Here is a 25,713-nt window from a genome sequence, read left to right on the forward strand (position 1 = left end):
GTAATAAAATATGAAAAACTCAACGTAAGCGATAATTAAACATTGGTATGTATCAAGTAGTGAAGTTTTTAATATGCTTGATTAGAGCTCCGTTTTCAACCTTCGAAGCACAAAAATAAAGAAAATTGTAAATAAAGCGTAATCGAATGGAAATATATTTATCTGATGAAGTGCACTTACATGCTTTGGAAACGTTCAGACACTCAACTATAATTGGATTGTGAATTGGGTAACGTGTATAACACATTATATGGATTTATGCTCGTTTATTAAATTATACGATAAACCTATGTATAATATAAAATTTCACAACTTGTTTCTTTTTGATTGCCTAAAACGTTTTCTATATGCTAAGAAATGAAAAAAGTTATTTTTTATCCAATAGTTATAAACTCGTTCGAAACTTTCCTACATTCGCTTATCTAAGTTTACTTTCAAACTCTATATTTCAACAATGTTATAAGTGAAGTATATTTGAAGATATTACAAGAAAAATAAATAAAATGTAATAAAACACCACTACGCAGTTTTATTTTTTTTCTTTATTCGTCTTTGATTTAAATTATCTGATAAACGCAATGTTAAAACTCAGACTGATTGGTCGTCGCCTTGAGATTTTGACTTTACATCCACTTAAAATTAACTTTCGTAACGTTACTTAGGCATTAGCAAGTTGGACTGAAACAGCTGCGAGTTATAAAGTAGGCGCACATCGAATTTTAATAAAGCACGTTCTGATTTCCCAAAAACAACTACCACAGGACATAACATAACAGAAGTCCACGAAGACTTAATTGGCGTATTTTTCAGTCAGGTCAAGTGGTTAGAGACAAAGGGAGGCTATGTTGGGTTAAATTTTGTTTTTGATGCACTAAGAACTTATCAGAACGGCATCTTCTATGAAGATTTCTGAAAAATTCATAACATTTATACCAAACCATCAAAAAACGCGGTTATAAATTTCATCCTGGTTGGTTCTGAGATAGAGTACTCTGGCTTAAACAAGTTTTAATAATTTTCGTATATTAAAGAAAGACTTATTTTTTGATGAAAAGTATTGCCGTTGTTGAGTGATATTGATTGACGATGAACAAAGTGAACTTTTGAATTGCTGATTGAATTGGAGGTATTTAATCATAATCGACAGGCAGTCGAGCCTGTTACAGCCTGCTGGCAAAGTTCATCAATTATTTCGAATAGGAAAAAGCCACCAACAACGAGAGCCATAATCGCGTGTCAAAAATTCATTTTATGATCAGGACCTTAAGTCTTTGCCGTGCCCACACAATGCTTCAAATTTGACCTCAATGAAGTTTTTGTGTTCTGAGATCTCAAAAGGAAACAAATTTTCAGTGATAAGGCAACCGCCGAGTCTGAGTCTTTTGAAGTAAAATAAAAATATGACAACAAAGTCGCAAAAGTTAGAAGATCATTCTTATCGGTATATAACCTTCAATAGAGACTATAAAGAAATGGAATTTTATTTAAAAAAAAAACTTAGTTTCTTTAAAACAACACTAACCTTTTCTTAAACAAGGTAATATTTAGGTAGTTTCTCAGTATTCATAATATTTTCGAAGTGTATTAATAGGGTGAAAGTGTTTTCATTTAAGTCACTCAGGTCTATCCTAAGTTAAATAACTAAAAGTACCAAATGAATGCGCAATAAATAAGAAATGTTCGCAATAATGATTAAGTGTCCTCCCAGATGCCTGTGCTATCTATTGTTAATGCTACAGCTACAAATATTTTTAAAGAAATGAACTAACAAGCTTATTATTTCATATTATATGAATGTTTGTTAAAAATATGTTAGCTGATAAGTTAATTATGTAAATGTTACATATACAAGTATAACTATATTTACTTGTGCTTTGCAATATCTATCTACTGCATTTAAATTATTTGTACTCTTTTAGTTTAGGTGCTAGCACAATCACAAAATAGCTGCAAAAACTTTATTTTATCTTCTATATCTATAGAAAAGGCATCTGAATATTCCTTAGCAAATCTCCTTCTGTCATCACAATTGAAGGAAAGAAGGCGACCGAAAACCAACCAATTGCAATACATTACTTTCTCTTCTTATTGATTTTATTTATTCACTATCTCGCTAATTACTGTAAGTTACTTTTTTGTGACAGCAAGTTTCAAGAATTTGTATTTTATGCTAAAAGAATTCAAATAAAATGCAAAATTTCGCTAAAAGATCTTTGTAATGAATTTGAAGACTGCGATTGGTTGTTGGATAGTTGCTAAAGTGAAGATGGCAGTTTCATAAAGAGCGCTGATTTTGAATGTATTTGTAATTAAACTGTTTCAAGTGAGGAATATTTGTACTAACTCAATTAAATGCTGATGTTTAAGGTTTGGGTAATTGAAAATAGAAAAATTTTATTAACAAATTGAAAAAAGTATAATAAAAAAATATTACTAATTTTGCCTGAAAAATTATAAATAATTCAAATATTTTTTAACGTAAACCTATCGTAAAATAAATAGAAGTTGTGCTACTTTTTTAATCCGATATTGACAGACCATAACCCGCATTATTAACTTCATTGTTGCAATTTTATTATTACTAAGCTATCATTATTAAATAAATATAAAATTAGTATCGTTCATAATTTGGTAAGTTGACAGTTCTGAAATTTCAAAATACTTTGAGTGAAAAAATACTTTTATTATATAAAGAATCTTGATCATCATTTTGGAATGAAGCTAATACGTTGAATTTCCTAAAACGATGGTGTTTGTTATTGTCAGCATACTAATTAAGGAAATAGTATATTTAAAAAATGTTTTAGGTTTCCAAAAAACTTTTCTTTTTTTTTTGTAATTTAGATGTCTTGTAGAATTACATGAACGAAATATTTTAATGAAATAGTTTTTAAGAGCATATTATTGTTTAATTACTTGCAATGCTAAAATTCCTAAACGCAGAAATTTGCTTTTTTAATTTCCCAGAAATTATGTTTCAAGCAAATAATTACCTTTATGTTTTCTTTTTTGTTTTAATAAATAAATTCGATTAACTACAATGGTAATAATCTCTCAATTAACAAAAAAAAAACTGCCATACAAAAGTATTGTTTTGCAGAGCTTATCTAAAGTTTTAAAAGCAATGCAAAATCTACATTGAGCTTTCATAAATTTTGTGCATCCCCTTCTTAGGCAAAATATGGAGAAAACATATTAACTAAGAACTTGAAGTACTTTAATATGTTAATTGTTGACAATTTTATTCAGTCGATGCTCATAGAAACTAATTTTATGTTAATTCAACTAACCCTTTCTGTGACTTTTATAGTACCTCAATGCCACCGTTTTTATATTCCAAGTTATTCGACAAGCTTTAAAACTTTACAAATTTCATTTTATAACAGTAAATAAACACTTTTATACGTAGAAATGTAATTATATATATCGTGGAATACGTTTAATGTGCTGCTAATGAAATAAGTTTTGAATACAACTGCTTATAAAGCGCATAAGCTTTCACTAAAAGCTTGTCTAAATAAAGTTTGCTGGTTTTTTTTTTATTTTAATTAATTTTTTTCCTTGAATTCTTATTCGTACATATAACTTGGAATATCGAAAATTATAAGTCCACATACTATAAACTAAATTTCCTGAATACTTTTTCATATTGGATTCATTTTATTTTAACAAGGACTTATATTTTATACAATCTTAAGAGAATTTAGTTAAAATTTATTGTAAATAAACTTTATGGTATATAGTACTTGTATAATATATTATGATACTATTACCACCACTAGTCACATACACTTAAAAATAAGCAAATAACCTTATAATTAAGGTTATTAATAAGATTAATATACATATGTGAATAATAATTGAATAATTACTTACAGCTTTCGATTTCTATGTGACACAACTGTCGATCCATAGGAAAGTATTGTAGATTCATTGGACACGATGCAGTAATTGTTAATCTGTAAGCATATATCCGGCAAGGAAATTTTTCAAAAAATACAAAATATTAGAAAATGGCAAAAATAAGATTTGTATACATCAAATTATTTATTGTTGGGGCAAATCTGTTACATAAATATTGGAAATAAAAATGTAAAGCACAATGATTTTTAAGCTTTGTAACATACAAACAAACTACTTGAAGGATATTCAGACTTGTTCGAAATGTTTGATTCTTTACTTTATGTTTTCGCTGAAGGATTTTGTTGTAAAATTATTCAGTTTTTTGTTGCCTTAAAAATCGAAAAAAAAATAAATGCAGTGTCTTTTAGCGATAAGCAGTTTTGGATGAGCAAGGAAATTAATTATCGAGTGAATAAAAATTCCCCGTCCAATCAAATGTAGTCTCGAAGCATTCAGGCCGGTCAAAGCAAAAAACATACTTTACTATCAAGTCTTATGCTGATTAAGATCCCGTCTAATATTTTTTTTATTTCAGATAGCACGAGTTCTTAAAATTAAAGCCGTCTATAGAAGCGCTCTTGAAAAGCCAGTTCCCAAAATTGGCTCAGTGGTAGCCATCATCATTTGTAGCAAACAGTCAATGAAAAAAATGTTATACACCTAAATACGTGTTTAATAAGTTCAGATCCCAGGCCGAAACTCGATTTTTTTTTACTCTCATAATAAAAAGTCAAATTATATTTACTTACGGTTCCGATAAATGAGCAATTTTTTAAGGGAAAAAAGAAGAGTGCGAAATTTCAGTTCGATGTCTAAAACACTGAGAGTCTAATTCGCGTATATACAGACAGACGGATATGGCTAAATCAACTCAGCTCATTATTTATATAGGTATATACGTTAAGGTCCACGTTTTCTTTACTTTATTTACCTTACCAAAAAGTACAAGTAAATCTCCGTGGAAAGATTATCTCGTTTCAAGTGCTTTTTCAGTAAGGAAATTACAATTAGCATTAAATATCTATTGCTTTTTAATACTATAGATATATTTTCCAGATACATTTCGAATAAAAATATAACATGGTCTGAATATCCCTTTTCTTATCTAAAGCATTTAAATGTTCTTATTTTATTTCCTTAATATTAATAATTACTTCCATATACAAACTTAAAGGGGAAATTGTAAAGTCAGCGAGTTCAATTGGATTGTTAAAATAGAATTTTACTGTTTACAATATGTATATCAAAATGTGTGTTTCGCATCTTTGTTAGATTGCGGCATATAAGTAATGTATTGATAATCTAATGGGCACTAATTCGTAACTAATTACATATTTGAATATTTTCCAATATACATATTTGTGAGTTATGCTGGCAAGCTGCACTAAGCTAAGTATAAATTTAAATGAAAATATAAATTAAGTTTTGCAAATTTTTAACTACTTTTTATAAAATAATGCAGTCTGCTCTAGTTTTCAAAATACATAATCTTTATATAATATTTTTTGCGTGCTTATTTTCGCATACTTTATATATTGGTAAGTGTTTATATGCATATATATTTATATATATAACTGTATATATTAATATATATTATAACTAATACTTTTGTATGCAAATAAAACTAAACAATGCATAATTACAAAGACACACACACAAGTGTATGCAGGTATTCATATTGCATTGACAATACCTTGCTTTCTGCTTCGTCTTTCTTTGTTGGTTCGTTTAGGGTGGGTATGTATATTTACATAAGATTATTATATGAGCATAGAGTATGTGACAAGCATTTATTAACGAACGACTTACTTACACGCCATCACCTCTTTGCTCTACAACACTAGCTCACGCTCACTGCATGTCCTCTTTGCATTTGCCAAACCATGCAATTACATGTGCATTTCCTTTGTTGTGGCGAATTCCTTCAAATTTGCATTTTGCTCCTTGCTTTTGTGTATTTTAATTATTTCATTTTGATTTTTTTTTTTGTGGTTTTCTTAGTTTTTGGACAGATTCTTGTTTAAAGGTAGTAGAAAATATTTCTCCAGAGAGTGCAAACCTTTTAACGGTGTAAAATACACTGCACACTGTGTTTTTTTTCCTTCTAGCTTTAATTTAACCTTTTTCTACTTTATTGTATATCTTTTGTTGTACAAAGTGCATATTCAATTTTTGTAATGAGTTAGTGTAATGTGTGATAGGTTTTCAAGTACAATATTAAAAATTCAAGCTAAGTACTTCATGCGCTATGTCTCTTCCTGCGACTGTCTCAGCTCCTCGGTGGTTCGAGCATTAATGTTTTAGTTCATTCTATTGAGAGTACAATAATGTTGCTGTTTAATAGCTGATTTTCTTATTTTTGATTTCTAGTATAAACGAATCTAATATATAAAACACGCCGGAAATCACTTTTGCGATTTTAGAAAATATTTCCCAAGCAAGGTAAACCGGTAATATTATATTTTTCCATATTCTTAATGAGCTCAATTCCTAGCTTAAGTTAACCTTTCTGAATCTATGAGATTCAGTACTGCAAAAGGATTAAAAGTTGGGTACACAAGGTACCTATGTAAATGCAATCATATTAAATACCACCATAATGATGCTCATCTTTTTTTTAGTAAATCACTACTAAACATCGCTCAACTAACCTAAGTTTGAGAAACATTTTGATGTGAGGGTCTTGAGGTAATCTTGCTTATAAATATAGCTTCCTCTTTCCAAATACAACCTCTTCTGTTTCTTTGCATTCTTTCCTTCTGTTCCTATAAAACCAGATATCAAAATAAGTTTAATGAGTTCCCTTTTGCATAATAACCAAAATTATACCGCTACCTCTCGGTATGAAAAACTGGGTCATACTCAATGAAATTGAACCAAATTTCTATATTGAACTAAAAACAGAAGAATACTAATACTGATTATTTTTGTTATCTAAGCTTAAATTAAGTACAGATATGAAAATTTCGCTCTCATTTCAACTGAATTTAGAAGACTTATGTTTGTTACTTGGCATAATAAAGGCTTCCTAAATTGCATGGTTCATTATTCTGATCATGAAAGGGTTGCCTTAACTTCACTTTCAAGGCACAGCGCATGAAAACAGTACTAACCATTATTTCCAAATTTTAACCCTATACATCACATAAAATTATATTGATAATATCTATACCTTATTTAGTATAAATACATATATGTATATAAGACGATATACTTTTGCCAATTGAACTCACTTCAAATGAAATTATGTGCCCATTTTGATCATATACAACAATAACTGAAGTGAAATTATAAAGGAAATACATAGAACGACACTTAGTAAGTATTAATACATATATATGTATGAATATATATACAAAGAAAAACCAAAATTTGTACACCGAACAAGACAGCAATAAATATATTAATATTTTTGTTATTATTTTTTTTTTTTTTGGTATTCTTTTTTGCTTCAGTTTGTTTCAAGAAAATCACACGACATTTATTTAAAATGAAAATGTATTCATATCTGATTTTTTTTGTTTTAGAAAGATGAATTATAAAAATTCGTTTTCTGTAAGAAATAGTTAGAAATTTAATTTGTTTTGTTACCTAATACTTCGTGTTATTGATCCAGAATGATGAACACGTATGAATTCATTACTTGTTGTTGCAATATGAAAATATGATTGTTTTTCATTTACAAAAAAGGTGTCAGGTACCCAAATATTTTTTATGAACTCAGATCCAACCGATAGTGTTTCTACACCAGGCCGTTTTCTATACGCTAAACGAGGATCGGTCCAAAATTGACGAAAGTAAAAATCCAATGTAAAGTCCTGATAAAATTTCATTGTTATGTTTTTTTGCGAATATCCAATTTGCAATTTCGAGCGATTTAGATGATATTTAAGTGATTTTGTTTGCCATTTCAGGTACAGTAAATAATACGACAGTTGTTGTTGGTGGTTTACATGGACGTGGCCGAGTTGACATAGCGGTAGTAGTTAATGTGCCGATTTTGCGTAGAACCAGTTAGATTGGAAAGAGGGAAAAAGTTTTTGCAAATTTTGCAAAAAATATGAACAAAGAAAACTTTAATTAGTATTATATGCATAAAGCTAGAATAATTTTAAGTTTCTTTCTGTATTAAGAGTAGTAAAAGCAAAACTGTTCTAATAAAAATTGTGTTAAATATCGAACAAACCATAAAAAGAATTTTAAATCATACATATAAAGGCTACACGTTACAAATATAGAAAAAACTTTCAAGCCAAATAAATAATCAGTGAAATCTAAATCCAGCGTAACCATAAAAATTAAAAATTAACAGCAAAAAGCATGCCATTATGCTCAAACTATTTAATATATGAATTAAATTTAAATAGCCACTTTATAGAATGAGGTCATCTACTTTTTAAAATATTTTTATTTTTATTTTTATTTATACCTATGAGAATGAAACAATTTTCAAAATTCCGTGCAACGGTACATGCATGATATCGCACAAGAATAAAAGAGAACATAATGGAGAAGCCCAACAAAGCAAGCAAGCATAATTAATGAGTTTGCTAATGTTCGTAAATTTATTATAAATACTAGAAAACTTTAATCTCATTTCTAGAAATAGTTGCATCTGGGAATTAACTGTAATTATATTTGTACATTTTGTGATCGTACGCTGCGTATAAAAGCTACAAATGATATTTTCTTATAAAAATACTTATGTAATAATTATTTTAAATTTACACGGTTTTAATGATATATGATTTAATATTGTAAAAAATCGTTTTGACCAGTCGACTAGAAAAGGTACCCCATTTGTATTCCATATGCAATTTGCATTTTGTGTAATTCATAAATGCGAAAAGATATGTTTAGTTTTAGTGAGTAAGCAAGTGTAAAAATATACGAAATAAACAAAACGAAGATAAGTGTAGACAAGTGTAAACGAAACTCTTTGGCAATCTAAGTTAGAACGTAATATACAACCAGAACCTTTAACATCACAAAATTATTCACTTTTTCTAAATGTATCCAAACATTAACCATTGTTAGAAGCATTTTTTGCATAAGATTCCATAATTTTTTAAATTTAATTGAATTTGATAAACCTTTTGGAGTAAGAAGATTCTCAAGATTTGGCATTAGCTGTCAAAGTGCGAGGATGTGACTTCTGTAATTCTGTAAATCTACCCGGTAAGACGCAATGTTGGGAGTATTCTATCGAGTCTACGCAATTTTTTTCAATTAAAATATTTAAAGTAGTTAAACTTAAAATAAAAAATGTAAATTTACGTTAAAGTTCTCCTCAACAAACTTTTCCCGCATGAAATATTTATAAAAAAATTTGTGTTAAGAATTTATACTTTAATAACTACGAACATCCTTTATTGGATGCTTTCCAAAGAAAATCAGATAAGTAAGTTGCTCGTGAAACTACAATAATTCGTGCTCTGACCTTAATTTCATAAACTAATTCATGAACATATTGAATATTTCGAGAAGAACTCATTTCCAGCTAATCGCATTTTCTAATCGACAGAAGTTAATGTTATAAATCAGATATTAAATAGCCGTACCGTACCGTATTTGAGGCTTTTAGTTTTTTTAGTTTATTTTATACCAGTTACATCGATCGATATACAAGAGGTCTTAATAGAAATGAGTTACTATATTTCTCTTTACATACAACAATTTTGTAAAAATATTAACGAAATTGATCCATGCATTGTACTAGTAAATAGAAAATATAACTAGTAAAATAATTTCTGATTAACCCAAATTCATAAAAATATATCAGTCAAGCTACCTATATAAGCTACCTTTACGATCTTAAATAGTTGCTTTTTCGTACAAGAAAGCAGTTTGGTGCTTGAGACTAGATAAATTTGTCCAGTTGGCTTTATGCCATAAACTTTGAGACATAAGACATATTAATGAAATTTGAACCACTATATGTAATGCTGCCAAACATGAGCGAAATTGATCGAGACAATCACCCAGACTACATAAACAAATTGCAAAATAAAGTTGCGCTGACTATGTATTCATTCGGTGAATCAAATGGCTGAAATTAGTTGAAAATTGTCCGAACCTTAAATATATCCGATATAATGTTTCTTCAATACCTTTACTTCTCACTATGATTATCGTTACATAAATCATAGATTTGCTTTACATGCTGCCATATGCATGCATGTCGAATATATTGAATTTCGTTTCTCTCAAAAATATTGAGTATAAATGTTTCGTTTAGCGTAATGTGAGACCACAAAAGTGATATTGTCCTTGTCCAGCCACTTATATAATATGACGAATAATATTATTTATGTTAGTTGTGTTGGTGTAAGGTATCTTGTAAACATATGGTAAAGTATCATTTTCTACCAAAATAGGCGCAATCAGTGAATAAATTCTTCCAATAGCAAACATAAGTTCATATGTCGGGCTTAGGTCACTTTTAATATGTTCTGATGTGTAATTTTTTTTCATTGTATTTAGTAATATTTACAATTTCATCATGAAAATATTTACGCAAGAACAACGTTTACAAATTATACATTTTTATTACAAAATAATATTTCTCCGATAATAATAATTTTAAGAAAATCCTCTTCTTCGATGAGGGCACTTTCAACTGAGTGCGAAGAAAATCCACAAATTATTAATGAACAACCAGTACATTCACCTAAATTGACAGTTTGGTGTGGTTTTTGGTCTGGGCAAATAATCGGTACGTACTTCCTTCGAAAATAAGCTGGTGACACCGTTACTGTCAATAGAAAGCGGTATAGATCAATGAAAACCAACTTTTTATGACCGTAATTGGCAGAAGTTGACCTTCCAACCCACAGCACGTGCAACAATCGAATTACAATATAGCGAGAAAATTTGGAGATTTCAAGAAATTGTGACATTGAGTGGCCTTCAAGAACTTGTGATTCAATACCATTAGACTACTTCTTGTGGGGTCAATTGAAGTCATTGGTCTTTAGCAATAAACTCTTTTAAGCTTTAGAAGTCAATTTTGAAAGTGTTATTCATGACATACGACTTGAATTATTGGAAAAAGTACTGCAAAATTGGTTCATCGAATTCGTTCCTGCAAAAGAAGTCGTGGAGGCCATTTGAATAATGTTATATTCAGAACTCTAATGTATCGATTGTACTTCACATTAAATAAAAAATCCTTAAAATTTTCTTAACAATTTTTTATTTTTTTTACACCATATCACTCTTATTGGAAAACTCTTACTTCATAAACAACAAAAAAAATAAATATAAATATGGTAAACAAATATCCAATTACTAAAAATTGTGCCGTTCGTCAGCTACCAGAAAGTATATATTTTATTAGTGTAAGTGTTTCTATAACTCTTCTCTTTGTGGTAACCGCTTGCTATATGTACCTGCTGATTGCACTGCACAGTGTATAGTGCGATTACACAGTGTATACCTACAGGTTGGTCACTGCGTATAAGTAGTTTTTAATGAATAACGCATTGATATGTGGTATTTAGGTTAATTGTAAAATCTACATGTAAAATTTGATGATTTAACAAAATGTGAGCATATTATTTTATAAAGCTTAGCAATGATGTTTGCCAAATTATATACCAACTGTTATTTATGCAACTTTATTAATAAATCTATTTAGTTAGCAAATGTTCTTTTAAATATTTATCTTATGTATTCTTATTTATATTACATTATGTTAATGTATTTGAATAAATTTTATATTTCTTTACTTGGCATCAAACCATTTTTTTACGTATGTTACATTTTCACCTCATTGTTTACAGTTATGTACAATATATATGTACATAATATACATTAAACGAATTATTACACAATATACAATATAATATGTATATGGTAAATATTAATACAATAAATTGATTTGGTTTCCACTCGAGTTCCTTAATAATAGCGAAATGTAGACAAAATCAAATCAAACGAAACACAATCGTATTTTAAATAATAAACAATTTCCTACCAAATTAAGCCATGTAAGAAATAAAGTTAGCAGTGTACGCAGTATTTAGCATAATCAAATTAGTACCTCTAGTAAAACAAATATACAATTTTGGGTTTTGTGGTGAATGACGGGATATATTCATAAGAATTTTGTAATTTTTAAGGCACAGTGTCATTTCTTGCCAACTACTGTACAAGAATGCCCGCATGTAAGTTTGTATGTACATTTGTTTATGTTTTTGTCTAATTACAATAAAAACATACTTCTACGAAACTTCATAACATAAAAAGTGATAGCATTTTATTTTTCCGTTTAATGTGTGTGTGCTTTGCGTATTTTATTTTGCATGTAATTATGTTTTTAATCGCTAGTAAATGTTGGTGCGTTTATTTGTAATAATTCAGTCTATTTCTAGTATATAAGTTGGTAGGATACCGCAAAATACAGCCTTGTGTGTATTTATAATTATTCTGCATTTTTATATTTATCTATATATATATATATATATACATATAGGTATTATAATTGCGCACAGCAAGCAAGAGTGAAATAAAACCTATAACCGTTAATGTCTGTATGTATGCCTTTTCAATGAATATTACGCACACACATACCTACGGTATACTCACATTAGACTTTAAAATAGAACAGCAATAAAATTGAATTTATAGCGCTATTTTATAAATGGAATAGCGTTATTAGCACCGTAGTGAGAGTTGCATAGGATGGGATATGATTCAATGAAAGTTCATAGGAGGAAACATATACTGACAAAAATGGGGTTAGAATATATGTATGTATGTATATTGTATCCATATATAATCTGAGGTTTAGTTACTAAGTGTATATATATATATATATATGATCCATTACAAAACAAAAGCAATTTTGTACAAAAACAAGTAAAAGCGTTAACTTCGTAAAGCACCAAAGCTATAAAACATTTAAAAATTAATATAAAAAAGTTTTCATATAAAAAAAGTATTATAATAATATTATTATTACACGTCGTTCGATTTTACTGTCTCCTTGGACAATAGTCTATGCCAAATTTCGTGAAGATATATTTTCATGTTAAAAAGTTTTCCACATAAAAACTTGATTTCGATCGTTTAGTTTGTATTAGAGCTATATGCTATGGTGGTCCGATATCAACGGTTCCCACAATCCAGTATCTTTATGAAAAAAAAGATGTTAGGTCGTATTTTGCACATTTCGGTTTTTATTTAAGTTTTAATATGGCTCACCAGAGTTGTGGGAAAACTAGTCGCAATTTACTGAGTTTTAAGCGAGGCTAAGGACAGGCAGAGTATACGTGTCTATCGGCTATACTATGCTATGAAAAAATTTTGATGTATTCGAAATTTCCAAAAAAAATAGTGCTAGTAATAATGATTACTGTTATCGTAATAGTAAACAGTTATAATAAAAAGTTTAGCGTTTCAGATACTTGCCAACAAATAAAAATTTTTCTTAATTATTAATAATTATATAACGGCAATTGAGTAATGCTTGAAGTAATGGCAAAAGTATTGTGAAGATAATAGAAGTTACATTATATAATCGCTTTAGTAATGATTTTCGTACAAGAATTTAGTTTTTAATGTGGCTTAAAGCTAAGGAAAACACAACACCTAAAAGGAAACATCAGAGATCCTACAAAGTATATGCATATATAAATGAAGAGCGTGACGAGCTGAGTCGTTTCATGGCTGTATATATGCGAACTTCATAAGTAAAGTTATTAGTACTATTAATAAAGTACTTGTAAGGAAAACTTTTTTATTTGACAAAATATCTTCATGAAATATCGCACAGATTATAATCCAAAGCAGTACTACAATACCTGAAGAAAAATTTCAGATCGGACTACAACATCATATAGCTGCCATACAATCCGAACGATTAAAATCAAGATCTTATATGGAATCTTCTATATTTGTGAGGGGTATTTTAGCTTCCGCAACCGACATTCATTATTCGATGAAATCATAAAGTGACTACAATCAAATTTGGTATTTTCTTAACGATTAAAAGTCAGGTGGAAAGACGGAAATCATTATATGGGGTATATTGAGGTAGAGAAACAAATGGGCTGATTGCACTAATTTTGAAATCGCCATTAAACTTGTAAGAATAATGAAAATCATTTTGCGTAGTATATGAGAGTTGGGGGTGATATTGATCCGATTTCATCTACCAATATCACATAAGATAAATATATCGCGTACAAATAAAGTGCTTCCTCACATTACCACCACCAATCTACCATATATAGAGAAAAGTCAGCCGGATATTCGAAAATTCTGATATTAGTTATATCATATATATATTATATGGGTCAAGTTTTTGCCCAATTTTATTCATTTTAGACACAAAGATACATTGTTATTAGAGAACCACGCTCTCTTATTATTATTGAAATAACTTAAATATTGGCCGATATATGCGTTATAATGTCACTCGAAAATCTTTATATTAGGTATACGTGGCTAAAGAAAGTATTGACTCAATTCAACCCGTTTTTGATCTATATTTTCGGTACACAGTCAATTATAAGCACTGGGATCCACATATTCGGTAATTAGGGACTTGAATTTTGACACCGGTTCCTATAGAGCTCTCTTATGGCATACTGGATGTAAAACTTAATGTCTCCGACGTAATTGATTTATCGTAGTTTTAGTAGTTTTTAACAAAACCATTATATATATATTCTCACATTATCGTAAGAAAAAACAAAAAAATATGTCCTGTGCAAATTTGGGTGGTATAGCTTGAATAGTTTAGGGGGGGTTACATGCCCACTTTTTAAAGAGTTTAAGCCTGAGGTGCCCTTTCCTAATGTTATTCGTTGTACCAAATTACAGTTTTCTATCTTGATTTGATTAATAACGTTTTGTAGGCGTAGCAGTGCTCCAATTACGAGCATCTACGAACTCTTCCCTTTCATCAAGATATCTCGATTTTTACTCAAGATTGCACGGACCGAAAGATGGAGCGACGGACAGACAGTCACTCGGAATTCAACACGTCTCATCATTTATATATGTATAATCCTATATCTGTCTTGATTACTTTTAGGTGACACAAACAACCGTTAGGTGAACCAAACTATTATACTCTGTTGGAACATGTTGCATGAGTATGAAAATGCCACTTGTATGTAAATGATCTTAGGTATAAGCCACATAGGTTATATGCATATGTTAAGTTATGCTAATATTAAGCAATGCATGAGATGCAAAGACTTACACGAAATGAATTGCATTAGGACATGAAAGCTAATGCAAGTGGTGTAAGGGTTAATGATGGTGCTAATCTTCGTGTCTTTTATGTAAATATTTTCCACCACTTTTTCACTTATACAGCTATGAATTACTCCATATATTAGATATTTAGGTATATAAAGGTGCGGAAACCTACACAATAACCTTGCTTACATATGTACGTCTGAATATAAATAGTTGTTCCAGCTTGTAGTTTATGATTTAATGCCTAACTACAAATGCATAAATTAAATATTAAACAGTTTCTGTGCCTGTCCTTGCCTGGCAGCGCAACGACTACACGTGTTTATGATATTTATGTATGTCAGGATTTTTATATGTTAAAGCTTGCACGCTTGACAACATATGGATAAATATGTATATTTTATGAATGTTAATATGTGCGTGTTCGTGCGTTCTTGTTGTCTTACACAGCTAGCGGCGCCTTTTACTCGTCATTACACAAAAAATGCAAAGAAATAAAAGCAAAAATTAAATAACAACTCAAGGTCAAGCAAAATATACAGCATAATCATAACTTTGCATTTAAGCAAAAATAACTGACAAAATGTTAGAAACCGTTTCAGGGCGTGAGCTATTTGTTAATTGGGTTGTTATGAACTAATGGAATAAAATGTTTAGATGGCTAATTTGATTTGAGCTATTCATCTAGGTATGTGCGTTTGAGTGTATTAGGTTATTAAAATGTCTATGTAGTAGAAGCGTATAAAGTTTTAGTGGAGATCAGGTAGCATAATTGAATTGAAGACAGCACGTGAAAATCCGCTATTCATTAATACTGCTTTCTTGTAATTTACCCATACCAATTTCAGTTAATTTCAATGGATATTTCTGTAACATCCTATAAAAAAAAGTGCATTTATAGAATTTAACATTCGCAATCGGCGATTTATTTCGAAAAATCTTGGATTCCCTTCATGCCGTAGCCGATCACAAGAAGGACCTCCAAGGACTTCCATATTACGAATAACAAATTTTTATAAGTTTAACTTACTTATCGAACTGACAAAAAACTTCTTAAACAATAATTATGCCCAGCCGCCTATATCTCATATAACACAAATTGATTTTCCATGTTATTTCAGTTACAAATATTTATATAAATCAATACTATATGTCATCTTAAGTTAAATTGTTAAAATCGAAACACACTGAGGGTAAGGCACGGGGCCTATAGATGACTTTTTACCGAAAATATCGGTCAATATGCAAGATATATAATTGAAATTTAAAGAGATATTAGTTTATCTGTATATTGAATTGGGTCAGTACTTCCCTTAGCCCCCATATACCCAATGAAAAGATTTCCAAACTTCCGGTTGGCTTTGTACCGTATATATCGGTCAATAAGTCAGGTATCTTGAGAAAATTTCCTGAACGTATAATATTGGATATGCTTAAGTTTAATGCCGAAAATATGTGAAATTAGTATACGAATTATCAACTCCCTTATACGAGTACTACATACATATGTATAATGAATTCCGGTCCTCTAGTTGACGTTCTTCACATCAACTCAATATATTAATTTTAGCCTTTTCTGTTGAGTTTGTATCAGATATATCTCATTTGAGGATAACTTTCGTTGACGCGAAGTAAAATATAGATATAAAACTAATTAAGTCTATGACCTATAATACAACATAATAAAATACCGAATTCGTTCGTAATTCATTCACGATTTCGTCTAATAATGAATGTTAGATTCTTTCGCAATAAATGATTTTTCCTATATCTGGAAGTATTTCCCCGTTTTTGATCCCTTCAAGTTGTAAGATTAAAAAATATTCGGTTACAGCTGAACTAATCCTTTGCTTACTTGTTTTTGATTAAATTTGTTGTTGGAGATATTCAAAAGTCCAGAATTCCGAAAATTCAGTTGATAAAATGGCAGTACAAAGCACAATCTAGAGGTCGTCTTGAGCTATACACAATGTATAATATCGAAACAAAATATTGATGCTGGTTTTGGAAATCAATCAACTTCCACCAATATTAATGATCTTATACAAATCACCTAGTCTAGTTGAATTGGGTCGATTCTGAATTGTTGGTGGGTCCACAGAATCACATGCTCACAGCAAACTACTATATTTAAAGTGAAAAGAAATTTGTTTGGAATTTGGATTCCAATGCAAAAATTTTAAGAGTTTTAGTTCTTAAACAGCATACTCGCTACTATACGGGAAGTCTAGGACCAACATCTTTTTATTTGGCTTAGATTGGTCTAAACAAGGATGTAGAATTGTTTTATATCTTTGATGAGCTAAAGATACTAAATTTTTGTCAATTCCTAAGCAGCTTTCGTGAATGAACAAAGTTATAATGAAGACTCGACATCCCTCATTTAATAGCATTTAATTAATTTACCTACTCTTTAACCTTATTATTTCGAAATTATTATTTTAATGAAGTTTTGTTTCCAAGAAGTTCCTCTTTTTTGATCTGAAGCTTGTATGACTTTTTATCTTTATAGGTATGTGATGCACGGTGTATAAACCAATAGCATGCCTTTCAGGCGCTTCTTGCCAGAACAGAAGTGGAATGGATTTTCATGAAGAACACGTTGACCACCAAAAGTTCATTGTCGTAAGAGCACCGGACAATCAACCACTATACCGCGTGTTTCAGTATAAAAAGTAAATACGAATATATTTTTTTCTCTATTGAGCAAACAAGAGTAATCAAAAATTTTATGAAATATGATATTTTATTAGTTTATAACTTTAAAATTTTACGAGCAAACAGTAAACAGTAAATTAAAAAAAAAATTAATTCAAATTAATTAAAAGCAATATCAAAGAAAATAAAAGCATATCGTAATGATTAAAAAGGGAAAAACATAAAATAATAAAGCTATATATTACGAAATTAATATAAGAATTATATCAGCTATTTTTAACCTGCATGTAGCCCTCAATTATTTGACTAATATTTAGAGCAGATGAGTGTTGACCAAATTTTTTATGTATGTAAATATTTGACCGATGCATTTGTATATGTGTATTAATCGTACATGTGTAAAAATCATGCGCAAAATTAAGAAAATTTCTTCTTTAATTATTTTGAAGGATATATGTATTTAGTACATAATTATGTATATATGTTGTGATTTTTATACGGCATTAAACAGACGCACATACATATACAAATACTGAAAACATTTAAAATACACAATTTTTCAATTAAATAAAATATTAATTTTTTTCATAAATCAATATTCACAAACACACACAAATATTTATATGTAAACTAGCCATTTTTATGCTGTTTAGTATATGAAATATTGAAACACTTATTAACGGAAAATATATATCAAAATAATAAAAGCAACATTATAGTATTCGATGTGATGTCTCTATTGAATGAATGTGTCAAATATATATGTTTTATTGATTCAAGTAATGAAAAAGTAAAAATTGCTCTGAGAGGTGTTTATGTAATTTGCAAATATTCTTCGTTGCTATTCAAATCGCTTAAATATTTATGTATTGTATGAATGTAGATTATAAAGGTTATAGTTACATTTTCGCTTTAGACTTGCATTAATTAAAAAGAAGAAATTTTTTTTATTTTGTGTAATAAATTTAATAAATTAAAACTTTTTTTAATGGCAGCTTTTTTAATTGAAAATATATGTAAAGATGCTGCGACAATTTTGCTGGAAAACATATTATACATCTTAAGCAATGTTAATAAATGCGTGTATGGTATTTAATGTCGTTATGTGTTGACAGTATAAAAAATTAATGATTACGCTGATATCAAAAAATGTATATGCAATAGGAAATTATAAAGCAAAACAGGTAATGCGGTTGCACAAAACAGACAAAACAGTTAATTTACAAAACCATAAAGAATAAAGATGACACAAGTTCAATTACACATGAATTAGTTAATTTCGAATAAAATGTGAGTAAAATATTCATATAGACAACCTCGTATGTTAGTATGTATACTTGTAGAAACAGAGCACTGGAGCTGGCATAAAAGTAGGAAAGTTGGATAGGTGGATCAGTTAGAGTTGGAGTAGAAGAAAGAGCTCATAGAGTTAGTAACAGCGTTAGTAAGAAAGATAGAATTAGAAATGAGACAAATGAATGTTTGTATGTTTGTTTAAACAAAATTCAGTTATTTAGGCAACAACAACTATTACGCTTTCATTGCAAATATTCCAAAAAAAAAAACAAGTTCTCATATGCAAAAAATGTTTAATTTATTTGTAGTTGTTTACAAACTCACAGCGAGTACGTGTATTAAATTCTTCATTGTGAACATTGTTCCAGTGATTTAATGTATGTAGTTATGTTTAAAAAATTTGTTTATTTAAACTTGCGCTTGCTCGCAAAGCGGTAGTGAAAAAACTATATATATATTTATACACATAAATATACATCAATGAAGTAAACTCCAAATGAAGCAGCTAATTGAAATAATAATATATTGATTGTAAGGTACAACAGTGTAAAACGCCAAGAGTCGCAAAGGACTCTATAGCTTTTAAAAAAATATGCAAATTAACAGCGAGAAGTGAGCAAAAAAAAGTCAAAAATTAAAAATAAATTTCCCGCATATCATTTGGTGTGTAAACTCCACAGCAGAAATATTCATAAAAAATATTAATATTTAATTTTTCAAAATGATTTTAATATTTTTTTTTATGCAGTAAACATTTAAAATTTTTAATTTTTTTTCCTAAAAATTACAAATGAAATTATTGACTTCAAATTTTTGCAGTGTTTCAAAAATAAGTAACATATATTATATTTTTAAATATTTAGTGAGGAAATTCTGGACATGACTTGGTGATGATAAGGCGTCTACCAGAATTATAATATATTATGTTAATTAAAGTTGGACTAAGCTTCATGGAAGAAGCCGAAAACTTATTTCATTACTAGTAAATTTTATTCAAATACAGCATAGAAGATGTTTCGCCTTATTTTGATCCCAGCAAAAGATTATTATCTAAAAGATACGCTGTTTATTGTCACTCGATATATTTGACGAAAAAATGTTTACTTTCCATCAGAATTATATTTGTTTGGTTTTTTCTTTTTTAAGTGCTACACTAACTTTTTCGTTTTTTCGATGATATGAACAAAAATTATTCATGAGCATCACAGCTCCATAAAGATAGTAAAGGGTATTCTATTATAAGCATTAAAAATAAAAGTTAAATTTTCATATTTCAACTTTCAAAAATATATTTTTTTTACTGAATAAAATTTTGTATGTATCTTTACTAATGAAATAGTTTTTTTTATAATTTCTTAAGGAATTTGGAAACCTTAAAGAAGTACTAAAACAGATATTATTATTTTAGATAATTTTAATTTGCAAAAATTATTTTTTCTTTTAGTTTTATTTTTTAAATACTATGATATAACATTTAACTAGATATTTTTTATTCGCTTGTTCCACATCAATGGGTAAATTTGATAGTAGAAATGGGATTTATTTATTTATTTACAGCACCCGAAAAACTCCTCAATTTCATATTTCTAGACTAGAACACCGCCTAAGACTTTGTTTACCAAGTCAGTTACTACTAACCGTATTTAGTGCCATTTTTATGTGTAGTAAGGAGAAGTATATCATCGGTTTTATTTTTCTTAAAAACATAATGCTTTTTAATTATCAAAATCTCAAGTATTTGAATGACTTTAATTCAATGGAAATTTAATTCACAAATTTTTATTAACCACCGTATTGATGACCATTTGGTTAATATTTACTTTTCGTTTAATTACAATATTAATTTATTTTTTTGTACGTAATCGAAATTATAGAAAAACGGAAATTACAAAACTCAACCAAAGTGCAAACAAAACCAAAAACACAAAACACCTCTTTTGACCTGTTGTGTATTGCTTATAGGCATATATCTGTAGCTGTATTTGTTGTACTGTTTATTGTAAGTATGTTATAATTGCGTACAAAGAGTATTTGGTTATACAAGTATGCATGTACTATGTATGAATGTACGAGTATTTAGTTTATTTTGCGATATGTACCATGAGAACTTCCGAAACCGAACTGATACTGAGGACATACATTGTGACGCCAACCTCCACAGGGGGACCTGGAACATACACACACACGTTTTTGTTGTAATTGCTGCACATATACATATAAAGTTATAAAATTGTATAGTTGCTTGTTTTTCTTATAGTTGTTATTACAAGTTTTTGTTATTATAGTACGATACATTAGTGAATTGTGTGGGGGGAAAACATTACATTTCCTTTTGCATTATTGGACAAAATTTGCATTCTTCGTCCCTTTTAGTTTTCTGTCGTGGTTAGTGGTAGTGAATTAGGGTATGGATTTGTATTTGATGTTCAAGGATGTCAGGGCAATATATATAGAAACTAAAAATCGAAAAAGTAGATATTTGCATAAGCCACTAATTTAAAACTCGCATATTGTATTATTATATAAGCATATTCTTTGGTTACTATTCGAAAGCAGCGAAGACGAAGACTATGTCGATGGGAGTAGATCGTTACAAATAAATAAAAATTAATCGTTATCAACATATATAGAATATTGTTAGTGAAAGCAGTGGACGGAAGTGCGTTCAAAGCAATGAAATGTAAATGTTTTTAATTATTGCAATATCGCATTTAGTAATATAAATCTGAATGCAAGAACTTCTCGTTCATACACTATCACAAGTAACTGTACAACAGTAAAAAAGTTTGTTTAGTTATTTAATGAGTTCATTTTATATAAATACAAAACTGTTAGAAATATTTTAGCCTAAACTTTATGCCACAAAAGCAAACCCTCAACTGTTACTCATACGCACCGTACGCCGCTTTCACTAGCAATATGCAGCCCTAAATATTTATTTAAGACACACATTACGCCTGCTTGTCACAGCTGCAGTATTTATAACACACATTTATCTGTCATACGTGTCATACGAATGGCAAAGTGTCGAATGAAAACCAAATCAATCTAAATTCTCTTCTTACTTTAAGTAAAAACATTATTTTTATAAGCAAATATTTGGCATTTCATATATTTATACATTTCTTACTTTTTGCATATACCCTTTGCAAGTTGTAATAGTGTTTTTTTTTTTTTGCAGATACATATATAAACACTTGTATGTAATCATCGGGTTCGAAGAAAGAAAAATATGATGTGAGATTTTAATATTCAAAAAAACTTCGAAAATAAGTAGAAGACAATTTAGATCAACATTAAATTAGACGGCAGTAGATAAGTGTACTAAAAATAGTTTATATATAAAAATATATATAAAATATATATCATGGTGTACATAGTTTAAGTGTCATAACAATGTCATATTTTTTCGTGCCAATATATTGAATGTCTTTAGTTTTGGTGAATTCATGTAACAACAATTAGTCTATAAATTTCAGTGTTTTTAGGGCGTGGTCTTACTATGTGTAAAGCAATAATGACTGCATGAAAATAGTTATCAAATCAAATTTTATGTTTGGTGTGTGGTTACAAATGCATAATGATATGATGATGATTAGTTTTAATATAAAATAAATTTCAGTTTATATATCGACGAATATAAGTCTTTATGAAGAAACTCGTGCTCTATAAATTATATATATGCAACTTTACCGAATTAACTGCGTTCCGTAATAGTTACCGGTTTCTAAATAAGATGCATGAGTAAACTGAATTTTTGCAGTAATGTTAAAAAATATTCACTACAACTTTTAAAGCTTCTGCCTAATCAGTTATTATTATGTTACCTAATAGTAAATGATAAAATTGCTTTTCTCGCTTTTCCCTCCTTATTAATATTAGTAAAGATAAATAAGTTAAGTTTTAAAGAATAACTCCATATTTAAAACCAGTAGGTACCTCGGAATATATAATAATAGTTAACAATGCACTCTCATTTTAAAAATATATACTTAACTAGAACAAATTTGTATGACTTTTAGCGCCGAATGATTTTAAAGATTTTTCTTTTCAAACCCTTTTCGTTGCTTTTACTGCCCAGATCTTTTTTCATAGTACAAACTAGGTTAACCCTCACTGGTGTTACTACATCCTTAAAGTAATGATTAGTAAATATAAAAATTCAAATCTGTTTGAAACTTTAAGTGCACAATATTTTTTATATTAATGCAACAAAATAATAGTTTATTGAATAGACATAAAGACAATATTTTTCTTTTTATATTGACAAATAATGTGTTTTCAATCAGCTAATCGAAAATCACACAAAGCAAAGAGCTTTAACTTAAATTTTAAGATAAAAAAAATTTATCTAAATCTAGAGAGCTCTGGAATAAGAAGCACGCATTGTTGCGTCATGGGGCTGTGATTTAGATAAGGAAAAATTAAAAAGTAAAGACTTTGAAGATCTTTTTATTATATTAAGAAAATACATTAGATGACAATTGGTCTCTTTTCCAAAAACTTCAAATTCAGCTACTTATAAGAAGAGTGTTTCAAGATACAGCGAACAATAAAAAATAAAACAAACATGACTTTTAATCAGGCCCGATATTACTCACTGCATCGTGGGTTCGGGAAAAAGAAATAGTAAAATCTAGCAACACTCGATATAATTAAATATGTCACTTATAAAAATAAGAAAATAAGTGAGTTAAATCGACCCGAGGTAATTTTTCCTACTACTACACAACTGCTCGATAATTGATATCAGGATAGCAAAATTTGGTTATAGCCGAAATCTGTAAATTGCATGATAATTGTAGATGTAGTGGCTTCGGTGAAGAAAGCAAAGTAAACAATTCCTTAGTTCAGAAATTGAAGTTATAAAAATATAAATTTATATATTGAAATAAAAAATGATATAGATTAAAATTAACCGCTAAATATTTAAAAAAAATATATATGAATAAAGTGTTCAAGATGTAAAGCATCAAAATCTTATACAGACGGGCTACTACACACATAATGTGTTTATGTCTCTCCAATTTATAAGGTCAATTAAAACGACTGTAAGCAGAAAACTTAATGCATAAACTACTATGAAATTGAATTTGCAAATATTAGAAGTATCTTCCATAGATTTTATATAGTTCAGCATAGAGTATGCATTAGCCAATCAAGGCACCGTTGGACGCAATCAACGTTAAACAACCTGAATCGATAGAAACAAGCGCATATAAATCGAAAATATTTATTTCTAAAAACTTTTCTTTAGTACAACTTATAGGTTAACCCAGTTTTGTTTTTCGTCGGCAAAGTATTGATCTTAAATTTTTCAAGTAATACTAGGCAGACCTATAAAAATAAGTATTCAAATGATAACGCAGCAATAATAAGAAACATTTTGAGAATAGAGCAAATGCTATCACAACGAAACTAGTTAGACTCGGCACAGGAGAACGATAGGTAAGGAAATTAATAAAACTAATAAAAACAATATATGACAAAAAGAATATGTTTATATGCAAAGGTACAGCGCGCAAATGCATGATTTTTTAATATGCATACCAACCAAATAGATAAAACTCGCACAACAAACGAATAACTAAAAATAAGTGGAAAGTATATTAAATGTTCAAAATTTGTAACAACTATTAGCAATATTATTCAATGTAACAAAGTAGAAGAAAGTATGTAAAAGAAAGTGTAAAAAATGCAGACGCAAATAGTTAGAAGACAGTACGTTCAAAACTAAATGCTAATATTACTAAGAAACTAAAATCAGCTAATTGTAAAAACAAAAAAAGAGACAACTTTTTTGTGTTCTTAGTAAAAGGTACATTTTGGGCGTATTGTGTACCATTTTAACTTCAGACAGCGAGCTGATCGATAGCACATACATGGTGACTCCGACTTCAACGGGAGGTCCTGAAACATCAATATGTTGCATCAATTTAAAGAAGGCAAATAAAATTATAAAAGTAAAACGCAGAGAACTACCAAAAGGGAACAAAAGAATTGTAAAAGTTAACGAAATAACATTTTCTTACAATATTACGAATTAAATCGGCATTATAGCTATTTCTTCTTGTAGTTAGATATTAAGATATTTTCACAAAAAACAATAATAATTTTTTAAAAAACGTTTTAGCTTTAGACTTATGAGAGCCTTTAGTGTGCAATGATGTAATCATAACTAATTGTAGATTTCACTTTTTTTAAAATGCTTGTGTATGTGTCAGTGTGTGTGTGAAAATAAAATTGCAAATGCACATGTATATTAGAATAAGATTTTGAAAATATTTTTAGTTATGAAAATGCATGAGAAAAGTATATGATTAGCATATGGGAAACTATATTAAATGAGTATTAAATTTTTAAGAGCAGAAAATTTACGCATTCCTTAAGAAACTTATTTATTTTACTGCTATAAAATATGATATATTGTATGCAGAGATTATGTATTGTATGAATACTTAGAAAGTAAGTGTATTTGTGATATTTAAACCACTGTGCTTTTTTTTTGAGTGTGTGTATATATAGTATGAGCGCAAAACCAACAGTTATTGCAATTATTAAAATTTTCTGCTTAATATAACGGTGCATCACCGCCTTAGATTTAAAGTTGCAGTTCAGCACATGGCTAACCTTAACTGCATG

The 25,713-nt window shown here is 28.9% G+C and overlaps 1 protein-coding gene across 6 annotated transcripts in view; it reads right to left on the reverse strand.

Moving 5' to 3' along the window:
* The window catches only part of Rdl (Resistant to dieldrin), a 96,082-nt gene that overhangs the window by 36,359 nt on the left and 34,010 nt on the right, over positions 1-25,713 (reverse strand). For all 6 annotated transcript variants that reach the window (XR_004976471.2, XM_036362488.2, XM_070110889.1 and 3 more), the window contains 3 exons: positions 24,914-24,981; positions 7,495-7,721; positions 3,877-3,959 (listed from right to left, as the gene is read on the reverse strand). Coding sequence is in view for 5 of the 6 variants with exons in the window: in XM_036362488.2 (XP_036218381.1) it covers positions 3,877-3,959; positions 7,495-7,721; positions 24,914-24,981 (378 nt within the window). In the remaining variant the exon portion in view is untranslated. The remainder of the gene's footprint in view (positions 1-3,876; positions 3,960-7,494; positions 7,722-24,913; positions 24,982-25,713) is intronic.

Source organism: Bactrocera oleae, chromosome 6 (genome assembly GCF_042242935.1).
Source record: "Bactrocera oleae isolate idBacOlea1 chromosome 6, idBacOlea1, whole genome shotgun sequence".
NCBI classification, from domain to species: Eukaryota; Metazoa; Arthropoda; class Insecta; order Diptera; family Tephritidae; genus Bactrocera; species Bactrocera oleae.